General features: G+C 39.3%; 1 protein-coding gene across 1 annotated transcript in view; it reads left to right on the forward strand.

Annotated features, from left to right (window-relative positions):
- The first annotated feature begins 5,972 nt into the window (after positions 1 to 5,972).
- The window catches only part of sv2a (synaptic vesicle glycoprotein 2A), a 35,562-nt gene continuing 15,103 nt past the window's right edge, over positions 5,973 to 26,431 (forward strand). The window contains exons 1-7 of the mRNA XM_062422561.1: positions 5,973 to 6,585; positions 19,052 to 19,232; positions 21,004 to 21,155; positions 22,625 to 22,758; positions 24,071 to 24,160; positions 24,675 to 24,782; positions 25,342 to 25,430. Coding sequence (XP_062278545.1) covers positions 5,973 to 6,585; positions 19,052 to 19,232; positions 21,004 to 21,155; positions 22,625 to 22,758; positions 24,071 to 24,160; positions 24,675 to 24,782; positions 25,342 to 25,430 — 1,367 coding nt within the window. The remainder of the gene's footprint in view (positions 6,586 to 19,051; positions 19,233 to 21,003; positions 21,156 to 22,624; positions 22,759 to 24,070; positions 24,161 to 24,674; positions 24,783 to 25,341; positions 25,431 to 26,431) is intronic.

The raw sequence follows: 26,431 nt of genomic DNA on the forward strand, positions 1-26,431 counted from the left end.
TAAGATAGGAATAATTATGATATCTCAACACAGATGGACTGCCATACACATTTGTAGAGGATTTCGTAATGAATCAGTCGATTAATCTCTCTATATATATAGCGCCAAATTACAACAAAAGTCATCTCATGGCACTTTTCACAAAGAGCAGGTCTAGACCCAACATTGCCACATGAGCAAGCACATGGCAACAGCAGCAAGGAAAAACTCCCCTTTTAACAGGAAGAAACCCGTTAAAACAACTTTATGACTTTAGTGATCCACTGACTTTTTCTCTAGCGCCACCACAATTTCAACATTTGTGGTTTTGAGTGAAATGTCTCAACAACTTACTGAATAGATTAAGAAATTTAATACTGACATTCCTGCTAACCTTAGGAAGAATTGTAATCAATTTGGTGTCTCGTAGCATCATTCATTATTCTGCATTCCTTTCTATTCAGCTTTTACGTACTCCTCAGTATTAACATAGAAACACAGGACTCTCTTGGATAATGTGACTATCTTATATGTTTATTTTATGCCCACCAGTTTCAATTATTTCAGTTTCTTTTCTGAGGAATCATGATTTGTCTGGGATTTTGACGTGGTGGACTACTAAACTCCTACTATACCCACAAGCCTCATCCATCGTTCAGAGGGAATCATCATAGCTGCTCAAAAGTGAGCCAGAAATTAAAACTGACCTGATTCTCTCTGCAGATTGTAAAAATCAGTTATCTCGTCACCTTGATCTTTCGCTCGCCGTCATACCAGCTGAGCAGCATGTTTACGTTAGTATCTAGCTCAGCTGTCTGCTGTGCTTAAGCTCCAACTCACAGAGCTGTTAGCGTAGCTGTAGTCTCCTGTTTTTCACATTCTTAACTCCTAACAGGCCTCTGGGGAAAATGCTTTATGGGAGCCAAAGATCCAATTTTAAAATCCTTATTTCTTAATTTGTGATTTTGGTTATCTGTATGAATTTTAAAGCTATCCATTTTTTAAAAAATCTGGCTGCATAATACCACAGCTAAAGTCGTTAAGCTTTATCAACTGATCAAAGACATACTAAAGGAGATTTTTAAAAGTTGTAATCTCTGTACTTTGTATTGTATTATTCTGTCCAAAGGCTGTCAAACAGAGCGAAGAGAGGGAGATCTGAGGGAAAACACTAACAAGGCCTTCCTCCTTCTTCCTTGGGTAGTACTTTCAGCCCGTTTCAGCGAGCGCCTTCTTAGAAATTCAGTCGTCCCAGCAGACCTGTGGGTCATGTGATGTTGGTTTGGCAGTAGTCTGTGTCTGCTCAGCACCCCTGAGGCAACACAAGAAGCTTTCAAACATCCCCTCCTTCCTGCCTTCCCACTGCCGGCTACCTTCCCCTCCTCTTTTCTGGTTACATCTGCTGGTGTTTTCTCGCTGTGATAAAATCATTAAGGACTTGTTACACTTTAATAAACAGGTTTAGAAACATTTAATGAACAGGAACAGCAACAATAACAGTGTCACTGAGGTTAGTTTGTAAATTTATTGGCAGTTATCCAGTGTAATTTAATACAGCCCTTCCGTTGTGCCTGATATTAATTACATGGCTCATTGATTTATTGATCACTACACTGTCAGTGCAGTCTGATCACTTCCTAGACATCAAGACAACAAGAAACACAGAGCACTGTGGGGCACACTGAGGGCATGTTGTTGCTTGTAAATGGTGAGATTAAATAGAGCCGGAGTCATGACATCAAGTCTGAGGTAAACTCTGCTCCACTAGTTTGTGTATCTCAGTGCGATCTGTGACTCAGCATTTCTTTCATCAGCCTCTCTGGATAAAAGCAAACCTGTTCCTGGAGTTTACTTTCCATATTCTTGGAGGTATTGGCATCCAGTTTGTCCAGTTGTTTTGTGAGCATCTAAAAAACTACAGCTCCTGTGAAAATCTACCAGTGCTGATACTCACGTGATTGTAACTTTGTTTCATTCATATCCATAAAATTCATCTCCTGGTGTAAAAAAATTAATTTGGTGTAAAAACTTTTGATCTATAATTTCAACATTCCAAAACATCTGCAGCAGGGATAATCAAATTTCCACTAAGAGCGCATTAAATGATGATATTTTAGTACTAATCTCCAGAACTTCGTACATGAACAATACTTCTGTTAATAGAAGAAGTGACACCTTCATGGTGTAACCAAGTCTGTAACCCTGCTGTCATCTTCCTTTCGAACAAGCAACTTTTGTCCATTATCACCCAGGTCTGTGTAAAGGCCTTTTTAGCCAACTTCACTCTAACTTATAACCATAGGTTTTACACATATTTTTGGAAATTATGGTCAGTAGGCCTCATTTAAATGAAATTTTACTTCATTTTTGAGTTAACGCCTGTTCTCCTCCCAGGTCAAAATTGACCCAAGGACAACAGGAGGGGTAAACTTAAGCATAAAAAGGTGAGACAGGCAGGTTGAGACACTAGTAAAAGTGTTTTTCACTGTATTCATCGTTGAAAATGTCGGTGTGTGTCAGGTTGAGGTTTTGATTAAATTGTTATTCACTTCACATCAGGCTACGCTGTTTGTTCCTCTTTGTCTTGCTGTTATTACAGACATGTCTGAATTAACTGCGACCCTTCGACTCACCTCTTTTGTCAAGCTGCAACAAATAACCCTTGATGTTCCAAGGCTTGTGGGAAATACTGTTTTTTTGTTCCTACAAAGTCAAGTCATTTTTTTTATTTCTTGAACATATAGTGTGATGTAGTGATCTTGTTTCATTACATTTCAGAGGAAACCAAGGTGTTTATCTGTCTTATGCTCACAATATGACATGAAAAGGCAAGGGGAATTTAAAAAGAGCAGAAAGGGGAAAGAGGAAAATAAGGGGAGGAGGATGGTGCACTGCAGTTAATTGCTGTTGTTTGATGCGTCTAACAGCTACCAATCCTCACTTCAATATGGAGAAAATAGACACTTTCCTGTGTTTCCAGTTGAAGCAGCAGAGGAAGGATAGTTGTTAAACAGTTGGAAACAGTGGATGACTCAGGAGAACTGGATGTTAGCCTGCATTGCTCTTGCAAAACATGCTTCACTCTTGTTATTACTGCAGGCAGCAGAGAACAGAGAACTCTGCATTGCCTCTCGTTTAACTTTAAAAGCTGTGAAATTGCAGGTTTTATGCATGGTAGAGTGGAGGGAGGGGCTGTGCTTTCATCTATTCGTACTGTCTGCAGTTTGATTTTTATTGCTTATTGCAACAGGCTCTGGGTCGCTCAGATAAACTGTTATGTAAAGCTTTACCAATTAAATAGCGTTGTTTTCCAGGAAGGAAATGTAATGGTGCTTTGTAGTATAAATAGATAAACGGTTTGACAGAGCGTGAAAACTTAGGTGCGATGTAAGGAACAAAATGCAGCACTTTGGAGACAAGTACTGTTTGACAAGAATATTTTGCAGTAAATTCAGTGTTTGTAGTCGTGTTATTGGTTGCTGTTGGCTCCCTCAGGCTGATTATTTTCTCACTCTTCCTCACGCTGAGTTGCTGCTGCAGTTGCACTCTTTAAAGAGACTGAGGAAAGCTACCAGAATGATTTCAGTGTTGGCTGCAGCTGCAATCGATCCACAGAGACTTGCTCTCCGGGGGCACATCATATCTTCTTTGTCTCCTGAGCGCAGCACATACATGCTGAAGATGTGTCACTGCTGCAGACAAGCTGTAAACAGTCTCTTATCTCAGAGCAACTGCACGTGTCAGGCAGGAATGAGGACTTCAGTAGACTCGGGTTTGTTTTTCCCAAACTTCTTTGCTTGGGGCTCCTTAAAATGGAGGACCTGGTGACCTGTGATCACAGGTCATGGCTTTTCTGAAGAGGTGAACGTGAGCATCTGTGTGTGTGTGAAAAAGCAAACAACAAAATAATATTTCTCTGCAACAGACTTTTTCTTTATCCCGTTAATCAACTGTTGACCCCTCAGATTTATTCTAGTTAGTTTAGGTTTTAGGCTGGGTGTTGAATATTAATAATCTTTGGCTACAAACTCAACTAAACGTTTGCATCAAATTCACAGTCAGACTCTTATTCTTATTAATCTTTCAGATAAGGAAACAAAGTTCTTATGCAGCTGTTTTTGTTATAAGAACATTACACATTTGAGACTTTTATAGAAAAACATATTTAAACAAAAAATGTCAGATACACAAAGATGTTAATACTCGATGTAAATGTATATTTTTAAAGGATTAGTTTGACATTTTTAGAAATACTTTTCCATTTGCTTTCTTAAACAGAAAATATCACTCTCATATCTTACTGTCCAATTAACTTTACCAAGAAATACTTCAAACAGACATGAAACCACCTTTTTTACATTTGTGTTTGTATATAGATTAAACTTATATGATACAATGTGTTATTAGTGAAGTTTAGAGGTGCTTATATGTGTGTTTTCCTTATTTGGAGTTAGCTAGGCTATCTTTTCCCCTTTCTTTCGGTCGTTATGCTAAACTAAGCTCATCATCTTCATGATCTTCATCTCTGTTGCTTTAAACTTTACAGACAGAAAGACAGAGACATGTATCGATCTTCTTAACTAAATATTGCCTAGACAGCAACTAAATGTATTTTTCAAAATGTAAAACTATTCCTTTAAAGTGAGAGCATCTGTAATTGGTCTTTGGAGAGTACGAAGGAGAGGATTGATAATCTAAACCAAATTATTCACATGTAGATGCTTTATGTGTAAAAGCATAATATGAATAGAATATCAAATGCTACTAATAATCTCTCTCTCTCTCCTTGCTGAGTTTGTTTTTGCACATTTGTATCACTCTCAGTCTTTTCCTCGGCACAGCTTGTCTCCTTCAGGAAGATGAACAAAGCATTGCAGTGACAGAAGTGTCAAGGAGAAAAAAGGCAGGGTGGCCTGCTGATAGACTCACAATTTTTTGTACTTCATCTTGTTCTGTCTCTTCTCTTCTCTTGTCTTCTCTTGTCTTCTTCTCTCTTCTCTTCTTGAACGTGATTAAGAGGGTGTGGTGAAGAGTAGGATGAGGCGGAAATGACATAGGATGGAGGAGTATAAAGGTGTGACAGTGAAGAAAAAGGTGTTAAGACGACAATAAATTCAACAAGAAAGTAGATATTACAAACAATAGACTAACAAGACTTCTTCTATACAGTTAGTGTGGTGACGGTTTTATTGATTTGAAGAGATATTTTTTACCAAGTTTTTTGTACTTAATGATTTCTCTCTTAAAGTAACATTATATTCTGCAGCAACAAACATCTGGTTTTAACATCAGTTTGAGTTCACCGATTATAATCACTAGTGGCCTCAGTGTGAACTGCAATGTAACCTTAGCAGCAGCAGTGGCAGTACTTTCACGCTTTTACACGCTGACCTATAGAGCCTTACGTCGCTGCTCTCCTTGTTAATTAGAGACGTTGGTGTCGCAGAGTGTGTCGTTTATACGTTGATTGTGCGTCGCTGTAAATGCCACACTGATTTGTGCTGAGCTGAGGAGAGCTATGAGATAACTGCTGTTCAGTCAATATAGGTCACTGAGCTTCTAGATTCAGATGTCAGCTCCTTAAAGCTGTCATGTCTCCTTTTTTTCAGCCATTAGTGCTGAGCCAGATAATGGGTCCCACAAATGCCAACGCAGTGTGAATGCCAATGGTTCTTTGTGCTTCAGTATTAATTGCCTATGATCTAGACTGTTTAAAAATGTGCTAAAAATTGGTGTTTCTTCCTCACACGTCCTACACTGCCAGTGCAATAAATCAATGCTAACACAAATCCTTTTCTTTGCTTTTCCACAGGATTTGGTGTCCGAGCGCACGCTGGACAAACTCCAACAGCAGCAGTGCAGTGGAGCAGGGAGCTGTCCGTGGTGCTGAATTCATCAGCCAACAGATATCCACATTGCACACTCATGTACTTGGGCCGCTCCTGATACCTCCCATTTCCTAGCAGCAACTGATCACCACCTCAACATCCAAAATGGACGACGAAAATGGACGCTACAGAGACGGCCGCTCAGACTTCATCCGCGGCGCCAAGGACATTGCCAAAGTGGCCAAGAAGCAGGTCGGCAAGAAGATGGGGCGAGGCGCGGACAAAGTGGCCGACGAGTACACCAAGCGCTCCTATAAGCGCTTTGAGGAGGAAGATGACGACGAAGACTACGCCGGCACACAAGGTAACGACGGTGGATATTATCGCAATGACAGCCGAGCCAATGACGACGAAGGTCACAGCGACTCCACCGAGGGACACGATGAGGACGACGAGATCTACGAAGGCGAGTACCAAGGCATCCCGAGGGCCGACTCAGGCAAGGCTGGCAGCATGGACGAGGTGACGGATGCCCAGGCGCAGCAGTTCAGGGATCTGGCGGCCTACGAAGCCGAGAGGCGGAAAGACCAGGAGGAGCTGGCCGAGCAGTACGAGGCCATCCTGCAGGAGTGCGGCCACGGGAGGTTCCAGTGGACGCTCTACTTCGTTCTGGGGCTGGCGTTGATGGCGGACGGCGTGGAGATCTTTGTGGTCGGCTTCGTGCTGCCCAGTGCAGAGAAGGACATGTGTCTATCTGAGCCCAACAAGGGCATGCTGGGTAAGATTTCCAGATATCTCTCTCTTGCTTCCAAATAAAACAAAAATAGACACTTTTTAGTGTTTATTTGAAGTGGGAAAAAATTATAAACCAATTATGAACACATGGAAGAAGGGATTACACACTTGAGGACTCCCCAGTACCAACACAGTCTTGTGTTTTTAACCACCAAGCAACTGTTTCCTTTCTACTCATCTCCTATCTTCTTTGCCCTCTCTCTCCGTTTATTTTTGCTTCAATGGCTCCTTTGGGAGTTTCTGCCACCGCTTCACAGTTTATCTCTGTCTCATCTTAGCCGTTACCTTTGCAGCTTATCCTGCAGTAATTGCTTCTCTGCAGCTTTGTTGGCAGAGGGAACCATAGCTATTTAAGATTCAACTGCCCGTGCAGCTTCTGAACGGCAGTTGAATGTTAAATCGAACCCTCGGCCAATATAAACACGCTGTTCTCTGCTTCAGTTTAGCTGTTGGACAATGTGTGTATGTGTGTGTGTGAGAAGGTGATTTTAATAGTTAATGCATGTGTGTTACTGTGTCTGGTTTTTTTTTGTATGCTGTAAGGTCCACAAAGAAGTCGTGATCATTTCCTGTCCAGAGGGCTTATGTCCAATCAGAGTCCAAACCTGCCTCGCCATCTGTCACTGGCTACACAGCAAGGACGCCGTGAACAAGGGTCAAAGTTCTCCTGAAGATATATTTTTCAAGCCTGCCAGGAAATGTACCTCCATGTGGAGATACAGTACACAAAAAGTGTATAATTTGTTTTATTCCTGAGGATAAGATATTGAGATATTTATATGCAGCAACGTTAGAGCTCGCCAGTGGTAAATAGATGCTACGGTTACAACATGCAATGTTCACACTCACTCTCTGCAGACTGTTGGAAGCAGTATTGTCACATATTGATAAATCTGTAAATATAACTATACTCAAATTATATATTTATGTAACTAAATCCAAAATACTGATAAATTATACTGATTCAGGGATGCATTTAGTTCAGCTGCACTGAAATACTGATTCAAACTTAAAGTAGATGAAAACCGAAGAATTTCATCAAATGCATAAGTGTGTTCACACTGAGAAGTATGGAAAAATGCAGTGCACTGTAAGTACCCGGATAGTGCACTCAAAATGGTTAAAACATTGAGTGTGTAACTTAAGACACTTCTTGCCCTCAACAGTCGCCATCTTAGCTACGTAGCGGACCATTTTTCAAACTGGAAATGACGGACTGTAACTACAGTGAACATTTCTGCATTTTACAAATGTAAATTATATATGTGTTTTTTGCACTAAGCACTGCTATACTGTTGACACATCTAAGCCTCAGTAGGTTTCTTGGGTTAATTTAGCAGTCTGTAATGATTTGGTACTGCGAATGTTAACGTGCATGCTTACACTAGCTTGCTATCTAGCTAACCGCAGTGTTTAATGACACTACCCTGTCGAAATGTGTGCATTGCACAAGTATAAAGTGTACACAGTGTACTAACAGAAATATGTGATTTGAGACACAGCATTAGAATCAGATGTTCGATTGCATTATTTAATTTTAATGTATTTGCAGATAGTGTTTACAGATTTACAAGATTTAGATTTAGATTTTTTTCTAAAGTTTGAAAAAGAAGGGTTTCCTAATGAAGTACAGTATATTATTTTTCAGCTCTAATACAACTTTCACACCTGTAAATGAGTCAGCCCAACAGTTAATTCCAGTTTTCCTGTCTGATTGTTTGTAGCTGTCCCAGTAACAAACACACCTTTCTAGCAATTACGTTATACTGCTATTATTGTGGGGATAAAACACTGTATGTGCAGGAAAATAAATGAACACACACAAACTCACAATAAAGTAGGACTACTCAAATGCACACTGCTACATTTAGTGGGCATTTCATTTAATTGGGTGCTGGGTTGTGTGATTTTCACCATGGTCCACAGGATAATGTATGGATTGCAGTGCCGACATGTACAGTGACCATCCTGTGTTCGAGTGAACATGTTGATTTGCTCAAATGTCCATAACAAGAGACACGTGTACAATATAATGTGCATATGTTATTGTGTTTGGTAGCAGCAGCAGTAGCAAGAGAAATGCTGAGAAACACTCAATTACAAGTAAAAGTCCATTGAAATTTGCTTATGTAGATAAATAAATATTAGCTGTAAAAAGAAATTCACCCAAGTACAGTAAAAGCACTTATTGTGAAGAAGTGTAGAGTTTATTTTTCACTATTAGGGTGAACATCGTTAATCTGGGTGATTTTCTTATTTTCAAAGGAAATGAAACAAAACTTTTGCTACAGTAGATATTAGGAACAAAGGACAGAAAAGAAAAAAAGGAAGAAATAAAAGTAACATAATAATAATTGTGAAAGAAATAAGGACAGAAGGAACTAAGAAAAGAAAGGACATTTTGGAAAAAGGTGCTGTAGCGAAAGAAGGAAAGGTTGCAGGAAGAAAATAAGAATGAAAAGTAGAAAAACTGTTTAAGATTAGAGTAGGAAATAGGCAAAAAAAGGAAGGAAGGAAGAAGTGATGGGAGGATAGAAAGAAAACGTTGTGTCATTGATTTTGTATGAGCTTTAAATACTTTTTAGAAAATTAAAACAACATCCGCCCACTCAAATCTGTGCAAGCATCTTTTCAATTAGTGAGATTTGAGACTTAGACACCTTCTTAAAGGCAGGTAGTAAGTGAATGCATCACTATAAAGAGCTGAAAGAACATCAGTTCTTTATACTGATGCATTCACTTACTACCTGCCTTCAAGAAGGTCTCGGAAAAGCTCGCTAATTGAAGAGATTCTTGCTCAGATTTGAGTAAGCGGATACTTTTTTAAATTCAGTTTGATATTTTCTGAAGTCTGATACCAAGTGAGCACTGTCCTTTTCTCTATTTTCTACCTTTTGAAACATATATCTTCAAGGTGACTGCAGTTGACAGATGAATGGTGGAATAAAAAGGACAATATATGTTCCTGTTGTGTAGTGGAGTAAAAGTAAAAAGTAGAGCTGTGACAATAAGAGGCTCGATAGAAAAATATATTCAACTGTTTGATATTCTATTTATCATTTTGAGTCATTTTTTTTAAAGATAGGAAATCTTAAATATGAATATTTCCTGGTTTATTTAGTTTTTCATTATAATAAACTGAATATTTTTGGTTTGTGGACAGTAATTGACACATTTAACCATTTTCTGACAGTTTATAGACCAAATTACTTAATTGGTTAATTGAGAAAATAATCGACTGATTTATTTATAATAAAAATAATAGTTAGTTGCAGCCCTAGTAGAAAGTCTAAAAAGCTGTAATACTTGAGCAAAATACATAATTACTCACCACATCTCTCCCTCCCTCCCCCCTCTCCTCTCTCTGGCTGGGTTTGTGTGATGCCAGCGGGGAGGCAGTAGGGAGACGTGATCGTCCCTGATCCCCCCTCTCCTCTCTCCTCCTGGTTACGCAACATGCCTGACTCATGCTAGAGAGCCTCCTCCTTTGCTCAGTCTACTCTGCATTCCATGATTCCTAGTGTCCTCTGCCTCCACCCCCACCACTACCACTCTCCTTCTCAACACGGTCCAAGTGGAGCTTCCTCTGTCATCATAGTGCCAGCCACATTAACCTGATGCACTGTGGTGGAATCGTATTGTGTGTGTGTGTGTGTGTGTGTGTATGTGTGTGTGTGAAAGTGAGCGTCTGTACATGTGTGAGGAGTAATCGCCTGCACAATATCAACCCTCTTATAGCAGAAAACATCCCATTTTTATTCAGAGAGAATAATTCAGAGACAGAAATGTCACCACACATAAAAACTCATCATGTCTGCAGTTCTGACATGAACCTGTTGTATTTTTGACATTATAATATGTGTTTTAAGTACACATCATGGATCACATATTCATGAAATGTTTCCAGCAACACGAATATTTAAAATCAAGTTAAAAACGCAGCGATGCTTTCAGATGACAGCAGCAACGCGTCTGTGTTTTTGCACGTTGAGCTAAAAGGAGACACTTTCAAAGGGTAGCAGGGAAGCACAGAGTGGTTTGTCATTGATTTGCCCTTGTTATGAAGCTGCAGAGTTTGAAACTGCAGCGTAGTTAGGCTTGCCATAATGAGAAGAAGAAACTGGGGGGGGGGGGGGGGGGTTTGGTACATGCAGAAGCTCCGCCACACTGGGAGCAGTGGAGTAATGCTGGATAAGCATAAGTACTTTTAATGTCAAGCAGATTTCACACTTTTGAGCCACTTGATTTCGGTGCACTCTTCCTTCCTGCTGGGAACATTTTATGGATGAAGGGGAAAAAATATCTGGTATTTATGCCCCCCCAACTGCATATAATTTATCTTGATATTTACAGCCACACTTTTGTAAGATATATCCTTAAGAAGTTTGAAGCTGCAGCCTTTCCCACTGGCATGGTCTCCATTAATCATTGTGGCTACATCCCCATTAGCTCATTTCTTTGAGAGATATATTTCACCTTTTTTCCGGAGGCTGGTATCGTAATTTATCTTTGGCCTTCTGATGAACGTGGACTCAAGAACCGAGATGAAGGACGAGCGGAGACAGAAGGGATGTCAGTGTCTGTTTCATTTATTGCCTCTTGTTGGGGAGACACTGGCGGAGGAAACTGTAGGAAAACCAGGTTGGATGTTGCAGCCTGATAGATATAATGAACTATTTTTAGCAACACAAATGTAGTACGCATTGTTGTAGAAATGCAAATGAGTGTGTCAGAGAGGAATTAAGCTTGCATAATTATATTCAGCTAACATCTAGACTAAATATGCAAGCTATCAGGCGACAGATGGTTTAATTTAATGCTTTGATAAAATTGTCAAACACAGAGGTGTGACTTAAAGGGACCTATTATTTCATTTCCTGTGTATGTGATCAGGACTTTTTAAAATAATGCTGCTATAATTTGGATTTCTTTTCAGAAAAGCGAAAAAATAATCAACTGCACATTTTCCTTTTAATTTAATTTACATTTTTGGACATTTTCTGATACTCTTATTCACAGCAACGCAGTAAAATACAAACCTAGATCTACACTCTATTCTAACAATAAGCACCTACAATACCAACTACAAACAAAAGAGAGTAATATTTTCTTGTTCTAACTTTGGAAGCACAAACAACATAGTCTTTAAAATGTTGCACTAATATTGAAGGTGGATCGAAGGTTTCTATCCTTGTGCCATATAGAGCTATACTGTATATATGTTATTTTCACCCTTCTATCACAGCACTCACTGTCACAGATTTAGATCGCTGCTTTAAATCACTTATATCATTTATTTTATTTCAATGTTCGGTGGTGAGCAGTGGGAGTGTGATGGCTGACTGGCTAAGTCAACTGATGAGAGACTACATTTTCCTCCAGTGCTGAAGAGCCTCCAGCCCCCCTTGGCTCATTCAAAAAGCCCTGTTCGCTCTTGCAGGAAGGGGAAAACCGGCTATTAATAGTGGTCCCCTGCCCAGCCCCATCCCTCACCCACGTACATGTACACACACACACACACACACACACACATGCACAAGCCTGCAGTGATGCACACACACATCTTTACATGTTCAACCACACACACACACACACACACACACACACACACACACACACACACACACACACACACACACACACACACACACACACACGCACACACACACACACACACACACACACGTACACTACCCTGCAGCCTTTGGGAGCTCTGTCACAGTGCAGACTTGCCACCGTCCTCCCCTCCCCTTCTCTCTCTCTCTCTCTCTCTCTCTCTCTCTCTCTCTCTCTCTCTCTCTCTCTCTCTCTCTCTCTCTTTCCTGCTTGTTCTCTTCTCATTCTCCATCCTCCCCTCCCCCAACTCCCTCTCCAAAGTGCCGAGGTGCTCAGCTGTCTGGGTCCTTGTGCTCTCGTCCTTTCACTCGTGCTCATCTTTCTTTTTCTGTACCATTCATTTGTTCTCAGCTATATCTAAAAAAAAGGGCTCTTACAGTGTATCATAATAATGGGGGGAAATAGCTGTTTTGTGATATTGCACACTCCCTACACCTTACTATTAGGCATTTTAATTAATTGAAGGTCACAGTAAGTAAATATGAAAGTAAAATTGATAGTAATATCAAAAGCCAAAATATCATTGCAGTAGAAACAACTCTGCAGTTGAACTCCAACAGGAAGAACATGTGTGTGAAATTGCCAAAGAAATATAACATGAAGAAATGTTTGGCAGCTTACTACTGTTGATTTTTTAAATATTTTCAAATGCAAAAAAAAACGAGCTGATGATAGCAGGCTTACTGTCGGCAGAATGTGTGTCAACCTCAAACCTTGTTGTGGCCTTTGAAGCCCTTTGTTGCTGTTTTCATTACACGGAAAAGAGATAAATGCAAATGTCAGATACACTCATACAGAAGCAGCAGATTTTTGGAATGCAGAGTCTCGTAGCTGCATCCTGTACTAGTGTAGATATTTTACAAGTCTATTTTTACATACATATATATCATACCTACCAATGTACAAAAATGCACATTAAAAGGCACATCAGAAAAATCAGTGTGCTACTTTTGCTTAGGCATTTCCCCCCTTTTCTCCCCAACAGTTATTTCAACCCTTCTTCCCACATTCGGTACCAACCAGGTGTAATCAGATGAACAAGCCAACACTGCCAGTCGTGTTTCCTATTGTGTTCAACAGCTAGTTGTTAATTTTATCTGTCCGCTGTTTGGTGATGGTGCAGGTAGCAGTGAAAACAGCTGTCTGATGCAGCTGAAAATGACACTGATGAGAGTGGCGAGAGTGACCAAAACAGTAAAATTGCGAGCTGTAAAACAATGAGCTGAAAGGTGATGTAAAGCTCTGTAGTGGCAAATGAAAATGACAAAAATATGAGGGAAAATAAATAAATAAATAAACTCAAAATCAAACGGCCACTGAGACTTCTAAGGATTAAATCTTATACAGGAAAATAAGTCCATTGTCGAGGGAAGCATGAAGTGTGGTTTATTTGATCATTTTTGCAAGCAAGCAGACAAGGAACAATGGTGTCTGCTGCCTCTATTGTTCAGGTAAAAACCATAAACCCTTCCTGGTGCCCACTGGTCTTATACCTGCCTACATATATAAATTAATTCACCTCGTGAGCCCCAGCTGCCCAGTACCTTTAAAATAAAAGCATCAAACAAAATAAAATTATACTAGTATTATAATCAAACTAATTCAGCTGCATTCCTCAAAACAAACAGCAACAAAAAAATAAATACATTAAAGTTTAATTATTACATTTTACAATAACAACAAATAGCTCCAACAAGCTCCACGAGGTACATACAAGTAGTCATGTCATCCAATATAATATGAAAATACTTGTGAAATGACACTCTTACTTCATTGATTTTAAGTATTTCCTGTTGAAACAGGATGTTGGGGCGGGACATGGTGCAGGAAGGGATCATTTGCAAGTGTAAATTAATAAGATGTCAGTTTGAGAAAGAAACACAATTTTATTTTAAGGCATTGGTGCGCATGAGACGATGTTTAAACATTTATGAAGGTTTTATTGGTTGAAATTTTAATCGGAGTGTCTATTTGCACCCCTGGTACAAATAGCCTCGGCCACACAGCTGAGCTATTTGCACCCTAGACGTATAACAATGTGAAAACATGGCGGACATTCATCTTCCACGCCAACAGAAAAGGGCGAATTTAGAAAGGTTTCATCTCTAATGTTTGTTCTAAAGACATTTCTGGTGGGAAAGTTGTATTATATTTTCATAATCTTTCCTCAGTGAATGCATACAAGCATCAATTTGTCAGTTAGAAATCATTTGTCGCCAATATCTATCTTCCGTATTAGCAAACATATTGGGCTGGCACGTCACTACGTAGAACCGAAGCGGTGACGTGATGGGCAACGTGTCCGTCATTAGTACAGCGGACTCAGGTTCGAGTCTTTGCAGCAGCAGTAATATATTGATAATGTTTTCAGCGGAAAAACCCTGCTGCAACTGTGTTAAGTAAATGCATACAACCCTAAAATATCTGAATTTACAACCTTCAGGTTGTTATATGATGGAAATCAAATCTTGACAGATAAGTCTATGGTTGCCATGGATACCAAATACATTTCAGACCTCTGAAGTCTCAGTCATTGGCCGTGAGACTCGCATTTCAAGCTGCTCTCACGCTCACACACCACACCTGACATTTTTTCACGCCGGGAAGTGATAGATCTCAACGGATAGAAATTATTATATAATATACAGAAGAGAACAGAGACCTATATTTATCCCGCTGTCCCGGTGGGATACGGGAGTCTTCAGCATCTCCAGACACTCCCCTCCGACACACATTGTACTGGGGTGCAAATAGCATACATTGATATTTGCACAAGGCTGGGGTGCAAATAGAACACTTTGCTATATATACCAGGGTACAAATAGCATCCACTTCTAATTGTACTGGGGTGCAAATAGAATTCATTGATATTTGCAGCAGGGGTGCAAATAGCCTTTGCCAATTTTAATTTACGCCCACTAGTGCAGGATGATGTTAAAGATATTCATGGAGACTTTAAGTAATTCCACCTTTAGTTCAGACTGAATTAATGCAGATTTGTTCCACAGAGGTCACGGATCAGAAACCTTTTACGGTGAATAATTAACTACAAATATGGTGTCAAGTAGGTCTATTATGTGCCTGTTTATGACATCTGTTAAATATGTGCTTTTCAGTGCAAATGTGTACACTCACTTTCTGTCAAACTGCTGCAATTAACAAGGGATAAACTGAGACATTCATCACTTAATCCCTCAGTAATTCTCCTATTTGCTGTTATTTAGCGGCCAAACTGCAAAGTCACACACAGCTCTACCTTTGAATATTGATGACTGCGAGATTTGACTTTCAGTTGGGCTTTGTACTTAGACCTACAATTTTGCCCCTCAGGTGAATAGTGATAAATTGGCACACAGTTTATCCTTGAGCCAAATGCAGCTGCTAATGCATCCAAGCTATTTGCACAGATTGGCAGGCCTGAGCCAGCTGAATGTGAGACAGAGAGGGCGAGGTAGCGATACTGAAAGGGTGACAGGTCATCGCAGCAGTTGGATTCCAAGACTGCAATTTAAGTGGTGATACTTATGGTCACTGTTGTCGTGTATCTGTCCGTCTGTCTGTCCTCAATGTTGCTGCATTGCGGTGATGTGTTATTGAGCCCAGTCATCATCACTGGCTCGTTGTTGCCGCCACAAACTGTATTGTCAGGAGAAGCGTCTAGCAGCTGTCTCTCTGCTCTGCCAGGGTGCGCACGCACACACACACACATACACGCACACACACACACACAGACAGACAGGTGCACATGCAGGAAAATTGGAGTACTCACCCATGTGCAGAACATGAGAACATTGAGATATTGACTAAAACATGTAGGCGTACACATGCAGACATGGGAAAAACAGTGAACAAATACACACACACACACACACACACACACACACACACACACACACACACACACACACACACACACACACACACACAGGATCATGGGAAACATGCCAACATGTGCACACAAACACAAAGAAACTCCTGCAGTCAATCAAAGCAGAGAGTGAAAGTCACCTTCTTCCCCAAATCAGCACTGCAGTGTTTACGCAGACAGACAGACGAAGGACGGAAAGAAGGAACAAGTAACACACACACACGCACACACACACACACACACACACACACACACACACACACACACACACACACACACACACACACACACACACACACACACACACACACACTTTTGCAGATGCCTTAGGTCTTTCATCTAAAAGAAAAGGACACCCCCCCTTCATATTCTTCTAAGTCTCAGTCAAGAACATCCATCATTGGTGCAACCTTTGCTTTTCCTCCCTCAACATTTTGATTCTAGCTAACACTATCCGTGTGTCCAACTTCATCATCTCAGCAGTTAGCTCGTTAAGACTGTGTGATGGATTATGTGAGCTGATCCAACAGCTCTGTTTAAAGCCTTTATAGTCCTGAAAACACAACATCACAACCCTCGATGTTGCTGCTTATCTGGTTGATTGTTGGCGTGTAAATCATGTACACCAAATTAAACAGAGATGTGCAGAATACAGAAGATTGGAGTACATTGTCTGTACTTTTAACGAAGCGAAGCACATTCATCTGCCTCAAAATTTGCCTTATTAATAGTAAACCTGACATAATATCAAATAAGAATCAGCTTCTAATCATCAGTCAAACAATAAACACAAGTTCTGTTTAGCCTCAAGATCGACACTTCATTTTTAACCTCATTATTCACTTTTTCGGTAACTTTCAACCGTGTCCAATGTTTTCAACCATCTCCGTCAACAGAGAGAGTTTGCTCAGCTGTCAAGGAAAACTGTAGATGAATAATAATAAACTTTATTTCTGTAGCACTTTTTCAAAACCGAAGTTACAAGGTGCTTCACAAAATACAATATTAACAGAATAACCAACACAAAAACACAATAAAAAAAAAACAATAATCAAGCATAAATAGATTAAATATAAAATAATAAATAAAACAACAAATCAAAAAATGACAAAAAGCAGCAATTATACAACATTATAAAAATGCCTGTCTGTACAAGTGGGTCTTTAAAAGCTTTTTAAAATGAGGCACCAACTTAGTGTTTGTTCCACAGCATTGGGATAACAACAGTAAAAGCATGGTATCCTTTGGTTTTAAGCCTTGACCTTGGTACATGTAAGAACATCTGATTTTCATATCTGAGGTATCTCGGTGCATAATAGGGTGTGACCATGAGCCAGACCATGTACGGATTTGAAAGTGATCTTCAAACCATTATTTTTATGCAAACAAAGATGTCAGGAGCCGGCACTGAACGCTCGCCTTTTTCATTCAGAGTGATCCCAACATTAACTTGTGTCACTGCAGGCTCAGGGGGTGAGAAGACTGTTGACAGGATGTCAATAAGGCAGCAATTGCAAACGAGCAACTGGTGTGTGTGTGTGTGGGAGCATCATCAGTGCCGCAGAGGGAGAGAGAAAGCTAGAGAAACACAGGCTAGCTTGGATAGCATGTTAGATGTGAGTCATGTTAGCGCCTCAAATCACAAGACCAGGATGATAAAGGTGCTGTTTGTTTCTGTTAGCAGCCTGTCTGCTACATGGCACTGCTTTTCTGACATAGCTATATATAGCTATTGCTTACTCAATCTATATACACACACACACACACACACACACACACACACACACACACACACGCACACACACGCACACACACGCACACACACATATATATGTACAGGGTTAGGAAGTTTATTTTGGAAATATAATAGGTTAAGGATTTCAGTTAACCGATTTAAAATGTAATGTAATGTAAAATGTTAGGGTAAGTGTACACATTAAGCACCAAAATGTAAGTTCAGGTGTTTTTCATGGATACTGACACGATTTATAAGGGATATAATTTCTTATAAAACAATATTTCATTTTATTCATTTTGTTCATTAGTTCATGTAGATTTTGGAATATAAAATAAAGGTATTTTATGAAAAAAGTCAAAAGTCTGGCATGACAGTTTTTGGTACTGTGACACCATTTAAGCCCACGTCACAATTTAATTACAAAATATGAAAAAATATTGACTTCAAAGAATTAAAAAAGGCAATATATGTATTCAGTAACATGTTAAATCTTTAAAAAATGAGGAAAAAACCCTCCTGAGCAAAATCTTAAAGGTCTGACTTCAGATGTAACCCCCTTTGTAATCATCAACATTTTCATAAGTAACTGTAATTTAACAACACTTTTTCTCAGTAACTGTAACAGATTAAAGTTACATTTATTTTGTAATTAAATTACATAACGCTGTTACTAGTTACTCCCCAACACTGTAGTTATCCACTATAATTCATGCCTGCCTTCCTGCCATTCCCCCATCACCTGATCCCTGCACACCTGCCCCCTCAGTATATTAATTTATAATCCTGCTATCCTATGTGAAGCACCTTGTTAGTTTGATTTGAAAACTGCTATGTAAATACATTGATATCATGTTATTGTACTGTATAGTTAGTATAATTATTATTATTAGTAGTATGAAAATGGGACCCTACCCCTCCTCTGCTGTGATATTATACGGTTCAGATGATTTTGCTCTCTCTCTCTCTCTGGTTTGTGCTTTATTCAAAATATTTCTACAGTCCAGTAACGTTGCCAAATTAGCTGATTTACTGGGCATTGGGAATCTAATGAGATTGGAAGTGAGTGCTGGAAGTAATATCAATGAGTTTACTGATGAATAATACTCATTATCATGCCCTCTTGCTCTCTTACCCTCTTCATTATCTCTTCCCATCACATTATCCTGCCATTATTCTCTTGTCTTTCATTCAACTAACTCTTCCCTCTTTTCTCCTTCCTCTCTCCAGGTCTGATTGTGTACCTGGGGATGATGGTCGGGGCGTTCGTGTGGGGCGGCCTGGCCGACCGGATTGGCCGACGGCAAACACTCCTCATCTCCCTCTCTATCAACAGCGTGTTTGCCTTCTTCTCGTCCTTCGTCCAGGGCTACAGCTCTTTCCTCTTATGCCGCCTGCTCTCTGGTGTGGGGTAAGGAGACAGATGAGTCACGCGGGCCTGGAAATGAGGCAGTCACGACCGCTGTGATAGATCAGTTCACTTGCCAAGCAGAGCAATGCCACACATCAGGGGACGGTTAAAGATGCAGTGCTTGTATTACTATAAGGAAAAATATCCCCCTCAGATACAGTACTTGGATGTCTGATTTTAATGCATTTCAGGAGCTATTTTGCAATGAAGTGCTGCAATGTGCTTTTTAGGTGTGCCTATTTCTTTCAAACAGCTTTGTCTTACATCATACACTTGAGTCAGCGACCTTCACAGAATAACTGATGAGCTGTTCTTTGATTAAAGATGGATGTGAAGGCATATACAGCACAAATGTAGCTACTGTAGTTCGTGGAGTAAATCTGATTGTGGTCAAACTCCACATTTGAAATGAATGATTTGTGGCTTCCTTGCATTCTGGTCCCCTAAGGCTATTGTCAGTGGATTTCAGTGTGTGTTGTTTAATGCTGATGGCAATAACAAAATGTCAGTGAAATGGCAGCCCTCTACTCTGATTGTCAGGGCCTGACTTCAAACCATGACGGTCACCAGGTTTTAGCTGTTTCAGATGTTAAATATCTAGCTTTAGTGACACGTTATATTTTGATATAACATCATGTTGTCTTTGCTTCATCAGTTATGCAAAGAAATAAGAAAACAAATCACCAATAACAAAGCGCAATATATTATATCTACTATCTTCTACAAATATTTATTGGTGCAGTCTGTGTGCAGTTGTTTTAAACCATGACAGGAGTCCTAGCAGTGGAAATGTCAGTCCAGACAGAAATCTCAATAAATATTGGACAGATGTGACATTGAATTGCAATGAAATGTATAACTACTAAACAATGAATACTTTTGGGCATTACCTGACTTCACCTCTAATGTCACCATGACAGTTTTGAGCTTGAATGTGCCAACTGTACATGCAGCCTCAGCGCTGTTAGCATGTCTTTTAATCTGGGTGATAACGCTACTGAGGGCACCAAAGGCAGAAATATTTAAATTCTTTAGATAGTGGCTTTAATGTACAGAGTACAATGACAGTGTAATCTGGCAGTCAAACATTTTTTTTTTTTTTTTAACAGACGCACTGCATGTAAATGAACAGTTTGAATTAAGATTCTCAGATTTAAGAAGACACATCAACAATCAAAAAGCGATTATTCTTTATTGCTTCTCTGTCTGTCCTCCACAGTTAAAAATATCTGCAGGCTGTGAAGCAGTTTATACACCATGTGAAATGTGCATGGTGGCCTATTTATTCTGCATTGTGGTGAACTTTAACATTTTCCAAACTAGTGTCATTTACTTAAGCAGTCAATGTTGTTGTGTAACTGTAGAGCTCTGAGTCTAAATATGCTCCTGGCAGCAGTACCAGCATCAGATTGTAAATTGTTTTGATGCACAGAGACTATAAAGATGGTACTATTGATTACAGTCAGTTGGGCCATTACTGGTGACTTTTCAGACTTTAAATTTCCTTCTTAATTAAATATAAACTGCAAAATAATGTCTCCCATATCTCCCATTCTCCTGCTGCATTTTCACAAAACCATTTCTCTCCTCTTTTTCTTCATAATTTTGCTTAATTAATTTTCTTTTCATTGTTGCCACCATTTTAAATACCACTGTCTTTTTTTCTTTGCATTCCACCTTTCCCACCCTCTTATCTCACCTGCCAACCCTCCTCATGCTCTTCTTTTAATTATCTTTCCCTATTTTCATCACCGCCTTCCTCTCTCCGTAGCATCGGCGGCTCCATCCCCATCGTGTTCTCCTACTACTCTGAGTTCCTGGCCCAGGAGAAGCGAGGAGAGCATCTGAGCTGGCTCTGCATGTTCTGGATGATCGGTGGTATCTACGCCTCCGCCATGGCCTGGGCCATCATCCCACACTATGGTGAGAAAAACAAACAGGCAGTGAGATCATTCAGTCAGGAAATCGTTATCTTTGGCAATAGTCAGTTAGCAGGACAGCTCAGCATTAGTCTTATTTTTCTTTACAAAATGTGAAGATGTTTTGGTTGAGGCGATTTCAGTGCATTAGTTTAATAGTGGAGTATTAGTCTTATTTCATCTTGTTTCCTTCAGTCACTTGCAGCCTCCTGAAAAAAGCAGAGCACAACAACATTTCAAGTAAATTGTAGCTCTTGCTTTGCTAGAGAAATCTCTGACAATACCAGTCTGAAAGTTTTCACAGTAATACAAGAGTATAATTTCAGGGAGAAAATAAAAGAAGATGAGAACATTTCTGCTGTACCCCTGTCTTCAAATTACACCCGCACAAAGATAAGAATAGCTGTGTAATGAGCTCCTGTTCGTGCACAATCCTGCAACACTTTCATTGATTTAGAGTCTGTGGTACGCTTACTGTGGTTTCAAGTTTAGGATCTCTGTGACCATATCTTCATCGCAATCATCTTGTCTGGGAAGGTCAAGAACACCTTAGTTTTATTACAGATCAGATAACATTTAAATTTAACCTGCCCTGTTTAGAATTCATAAGAATTGTTTACATTGTAACACTCAGTAAGATAGTTTAAAAGAGATATATAAAGGTTTGCAAGTCTTCAATAGCTCAGATTGAAAGCACAGTGTAATATAGCTGTCATCATATTTGATGTTTTAGGTATGACTACACATGTCCAAATACTTACAGTGTGTTATAAAGCATGTATTAACTGTTTGTACACATTTGCAGAGAATTCACAGGCAGATTTAAAAATGTCTATAAATATATTTAAAACTCATGAATATTAAAATTACATTCTTTATCTTGGTCCACTTACTATGGTTGTTCCAGACATATCTCATGTAAAATAAAAGTGTTAGCATGCAGAAATAAGGACTATGATGTGTTTACGTACTGTTTATTTTCTCAAATTTGAGTCAGCATGACAAATGACTGAGATCAGGACTGAGTTCTGAGTCAGAAACACTAAATGTTGGATATACTTCAGTGTTATTTTCAGTACAGTATGCCTTGACAAAGACCAACTGAGGTTAAGTGAGTTTAAATGTATTATCAGTGGAGTGCAAGTTCATCACTTTTTTTGTGTGAAGCACCTACCCAGAATTTTAATGCATAGAGTTCAACTCAATTCATTTCAACCTCATAGATATTCACCTTTGCACAAGCGCAAAGTGATAAAAAATATATGTAATGCAAAAAACAATGAAACATTGATTTAAAAAAAAAAAAAGAGCATGTGCGACAAATAACTGCAATACAGTTCTTAATCACTGCACTTCAAGGACTTGGATGCAATCTGAGCATTACAGTATCAATAGAGGCAGCTCCTTGAACACAAAATTTGAGTGTTGCAGCTGCCGTCTGCTCTGACACCTCCTCTCTCTTTCCTCATATAGGCTGGAGTTTCCAGATGGGCTCGGCCTACCAGTTCCACAGCTGGCGTGTCTTTGTGTTGGTGTGTGCCTTCCCCGCTGTGGCGGCCATCTCTGCCCTCACCACCATGCCTGAGAGCCCCCGCTTCTACCTGGAGGTCAGCCTTGTCAGCCTTCGCCACACTCAGACCTTGTAGAAATATTACTCGAATGCGTTTTGACTTCTTGAATGCATAAACAGTCATGAGAACGTAAAGCATCGGTGCACTCGCACAAAGTGGAAGATGCTTTGCTGCAGACAAAGTGCTGCTTACACACTTTTCCAGAATATTTTGAATGAATAAATAAATAAATATGTACATATATCAATCTTTGGGCAGGTTAAAATACATTTGCAAGGTAAAATACATGAAATATTGCTGAAGTTTTTCTTTTTTCAATGCATTTTGAATACAGTAAAGCTGGACTGTAAAGTTAGAGGGATAAAACACTGCTCGATAGTTTTTAAATGATTTAAATTTTAAAAGTTTTTGAAATGTTTAATGCATGAAGGAGTCTTTTACAGCTTGTATATGTGGACATTCAATCTATGCAAGTGATTTGCAGTCCAAATACAATGTGTAATTAGTCACAATATACACATCAAGTGAACAAAGGTTACTTTTTCCTACAATATTTCTGTTTACTTGCATTACAAAAGTTATTTAAAGTAAGACTTTAATCCTCCTTCCCTACTCTCTGTTTGTATTTGTCATTCTAACTATATCCACAAGAATATGCATATGATAGAGTGAGATATCATTCATAAAATTAAAATTAAACATTACACAAAAACATAAAACAGACAAATCTGTGCAGAAAAAGTGAATTATTTATATAGCGCCAAATCACCACAAGTGCACTTTCTGAATGAGTAACAGTCTCCGCTTCTTCAACCACTCTGGCTGACATGGCCTTAAGCCTCGAGCACTTACACTTACACCACATACTGTATGCTCCAGTGAAACTATACACATGTGAAGAACAAAATTGCTGGGGAAAAAAAAGGTGTTGACCAAAGGGCCTGAGGTTGTCACGTCTTTTCCCTCGACTATCAGCTTGATAAAATTGTACCTAATTGGCAGAATTTCAGTAGATGTAACATTTGAGGAATTCATTTCAAAATGTTTTGCGGTGTTGTCACATCCAGTCACACTTGTCTTAAATCGCAGCAGGGGGGGCGGCAGCAGTCAACAGCCGGTGCACTTTCTCACATCAAGCTGTTTAATTAATGATTGAATCAAAACGTCAGTCAATCTGACACCAAACCAAGAAAATAGAGACTTCAGAAACTACAGTAAAGTGCAAGAGAGACATTAAAATATTGAACACACTTCTTCATTTTTTTTTTTTTTACAACATGTCTACAATATAGTGAGTGCTCATTAATATGTATTTGGGTAATGTAATGAAGCTGTTTTTCTTCTCCAGAACGGGAAACATGATGAGGCATGGATGATCCTGAAGCAGGTCCATGACACCAACATGAGGGCCAAGGGCTACCCAGAGAGGGTCTTTTCTGTAAGTCTCACTCAAGGTTGTCTCAAAACTAAGCAGGAAATGACATCATCATGGTGGGTGGGAGTCTTTGTCTGCAGGCTTATTACAGAGCAGTAGGTTTTGAGCTCGGTGCTGCATACATTTGCATATTAAGAAGTTAAAACAGATTTTCTTGAAACTACTATAACCTTTTAATGCTTCAAGCAATAGAGTTGATATTAATACTTAAATATGCTGACATTAAATGACTTTATAACTTCTTTTTACTATATTAATGAGTAAAATCAATTAGCATTACTGGCCATGTTGAATATATCATAGAGTTAATGGTGTTTTATGGTGAGAATGGTGAGAGCTCCAGGTCGCTGCGTCATTGCGCATCGCCATCTAGTTTTGCACGGTTATCCACAATTTGCTTTATATCAATAAATATTGTGAAAACGTTTCCACTAAACACCACTTAGAGGAAAAAACAAAATTAACAATCATTAAGCACAGCAGTCTAAATATTTAATGAGTGTGTTGTTCTTTCCAGGTGACGACGATCAAAACAGTGAAGCAGATGGATGAACTGGTGAACATGAGCGACAGCGCTGCCTGGCATGAGAAATGGAGGCAGAAGCTCGGTGCACTTTTCCGTCAGGTGACGAACGCTGCATTGATTTCAGTTGTTAAAAATTTTCCTCTACAGCTTAATGAATGGTTATACAATTAAGAGCTTGCCAAAAAATAAACAAGCAATGTGTAGTATTATAATACTGGGGGATAATTACCCTCTATATATGGTTTACACCATCAGAAATTGATATCTTAATGAGGGAAGTGTGTGTTGTATTATAATCAATAGAAAATAAGATGTACTATACTGCAGACAGTCAAGAGGTATATTTGTTTTTAAGGAAAACACAAACATCAGTCAGAGCTCGGATGAAATGTTGCTCCGCTCCGCACAGCTCAGTTCTATTTGTCTGTATATTCAGGTACAAGACATGAGATTTGTCTCTCAGTTTGAGCGCTGCTGCATCCGCCTCAGTATATTTACCCCTGCCTAAGAAACGGGATTCTGGGTCATGATGTTTATTTCTTGCAGCCAGTGGAGAGAAGACCGGTGTTTGTTGACTTATTATCTGGTTCTACAGTTTGTATTTATTATTTTCTGTCCATGTTTTCCCCTGTATCTTTGTGTATGTGTGTTCCTCCAGGTGTGGAGTAATTTCCAGGCTGTTTTCTCCCCCGAGTACCGCCGCACCACCTACATGATGATGGCTGTGTGGTTCTCTATGTCCTTCAGGTGAGATAAGGGTGAAGAGTATAGCACTACTGCAGATTTTTCTGGCTCATAATTTGCACACAACGCCACTTATTCAGGCAATCAGTCAGCGAAGGTAATTTATGTGCCGCAACCAAAAAGAGCTTGCTGGTGTTGATCACAGCACTCAGCTAGCAGTGGGCGATCTGAATGCAGAGGAAATGCTCAAAAATGGTCTATAATCTCCCGCCAAAAATGACACAGCCAGGCTGCACTTATTAGGGTCATACCTGCTGACTGTGAACAGCCTTTATTAATGTTTGTTCACAAAAATGGCCATAGACAGGGCTAAAACTAATGATGCCAGTGAGTGAATTCAGTATGTCTTTTTCTTCTTTTTCGGTCAGAATGAAATAAACAACAGAAAAGCAGAAGCACAATGATGAAGATAAAAGCTTTAGAGAATTCACATCCTTTCCTCGATTAAAAGTAGTAATACCACATTATAGAAATACAACAAGTTCAATTTTACATAGTATGATCAGCAAAACATATTTAACATGTTAAAAATAAAGACTTGAAACAGCGGGAAACAGCTACTACTGTAGCTATTGGCTGAAACATAATGGAGCCTCAGCTCATTGCCTTGCAACCATTCTGAGCCAGTTTCATAACCCTCTGTAAAATTAAAAATGATCGCTTTTACCCTTTGGTTTTTGGACAAACTAATCAAATGTTATATACTGTGTTAGTAAGTGAGCGTCAGACCAGATTTTGTTGACATTAGACAAAAGGTAAACTAGCTGTTTTCATGTTTTTCAGTCTCTGTGCTAATCTAAACTAACCGGCTGCTTGATGTAGCCTTAACACTTACATACTGTTCAGGGTCAAATTTGACCCATTTTTACATTTGAGAGTTGTAAAAACACCCTATACATATTCATTTTAGCTGCCCTTTTCCTAATGTGACCCACAGTATACAAAAAATGGAAATAAAATGCATCTTTTAAATTTTTTGAGTGCAGTTTATTGCATTTTTATAT

Source organism: Scomber scombrus, chromosome 7 (assembly GCF_963691925.1).
Source record: "Scomber scombrus chromosome 7, fScoSco1.1, whole genome shotgun sequence".
Classification (NCBI taxonomy): Eukaryota; Metazoa; Chordata; class Actinopteri; order Scombriformes; family Scombridae; genus Scomber; species Scomber scombrus.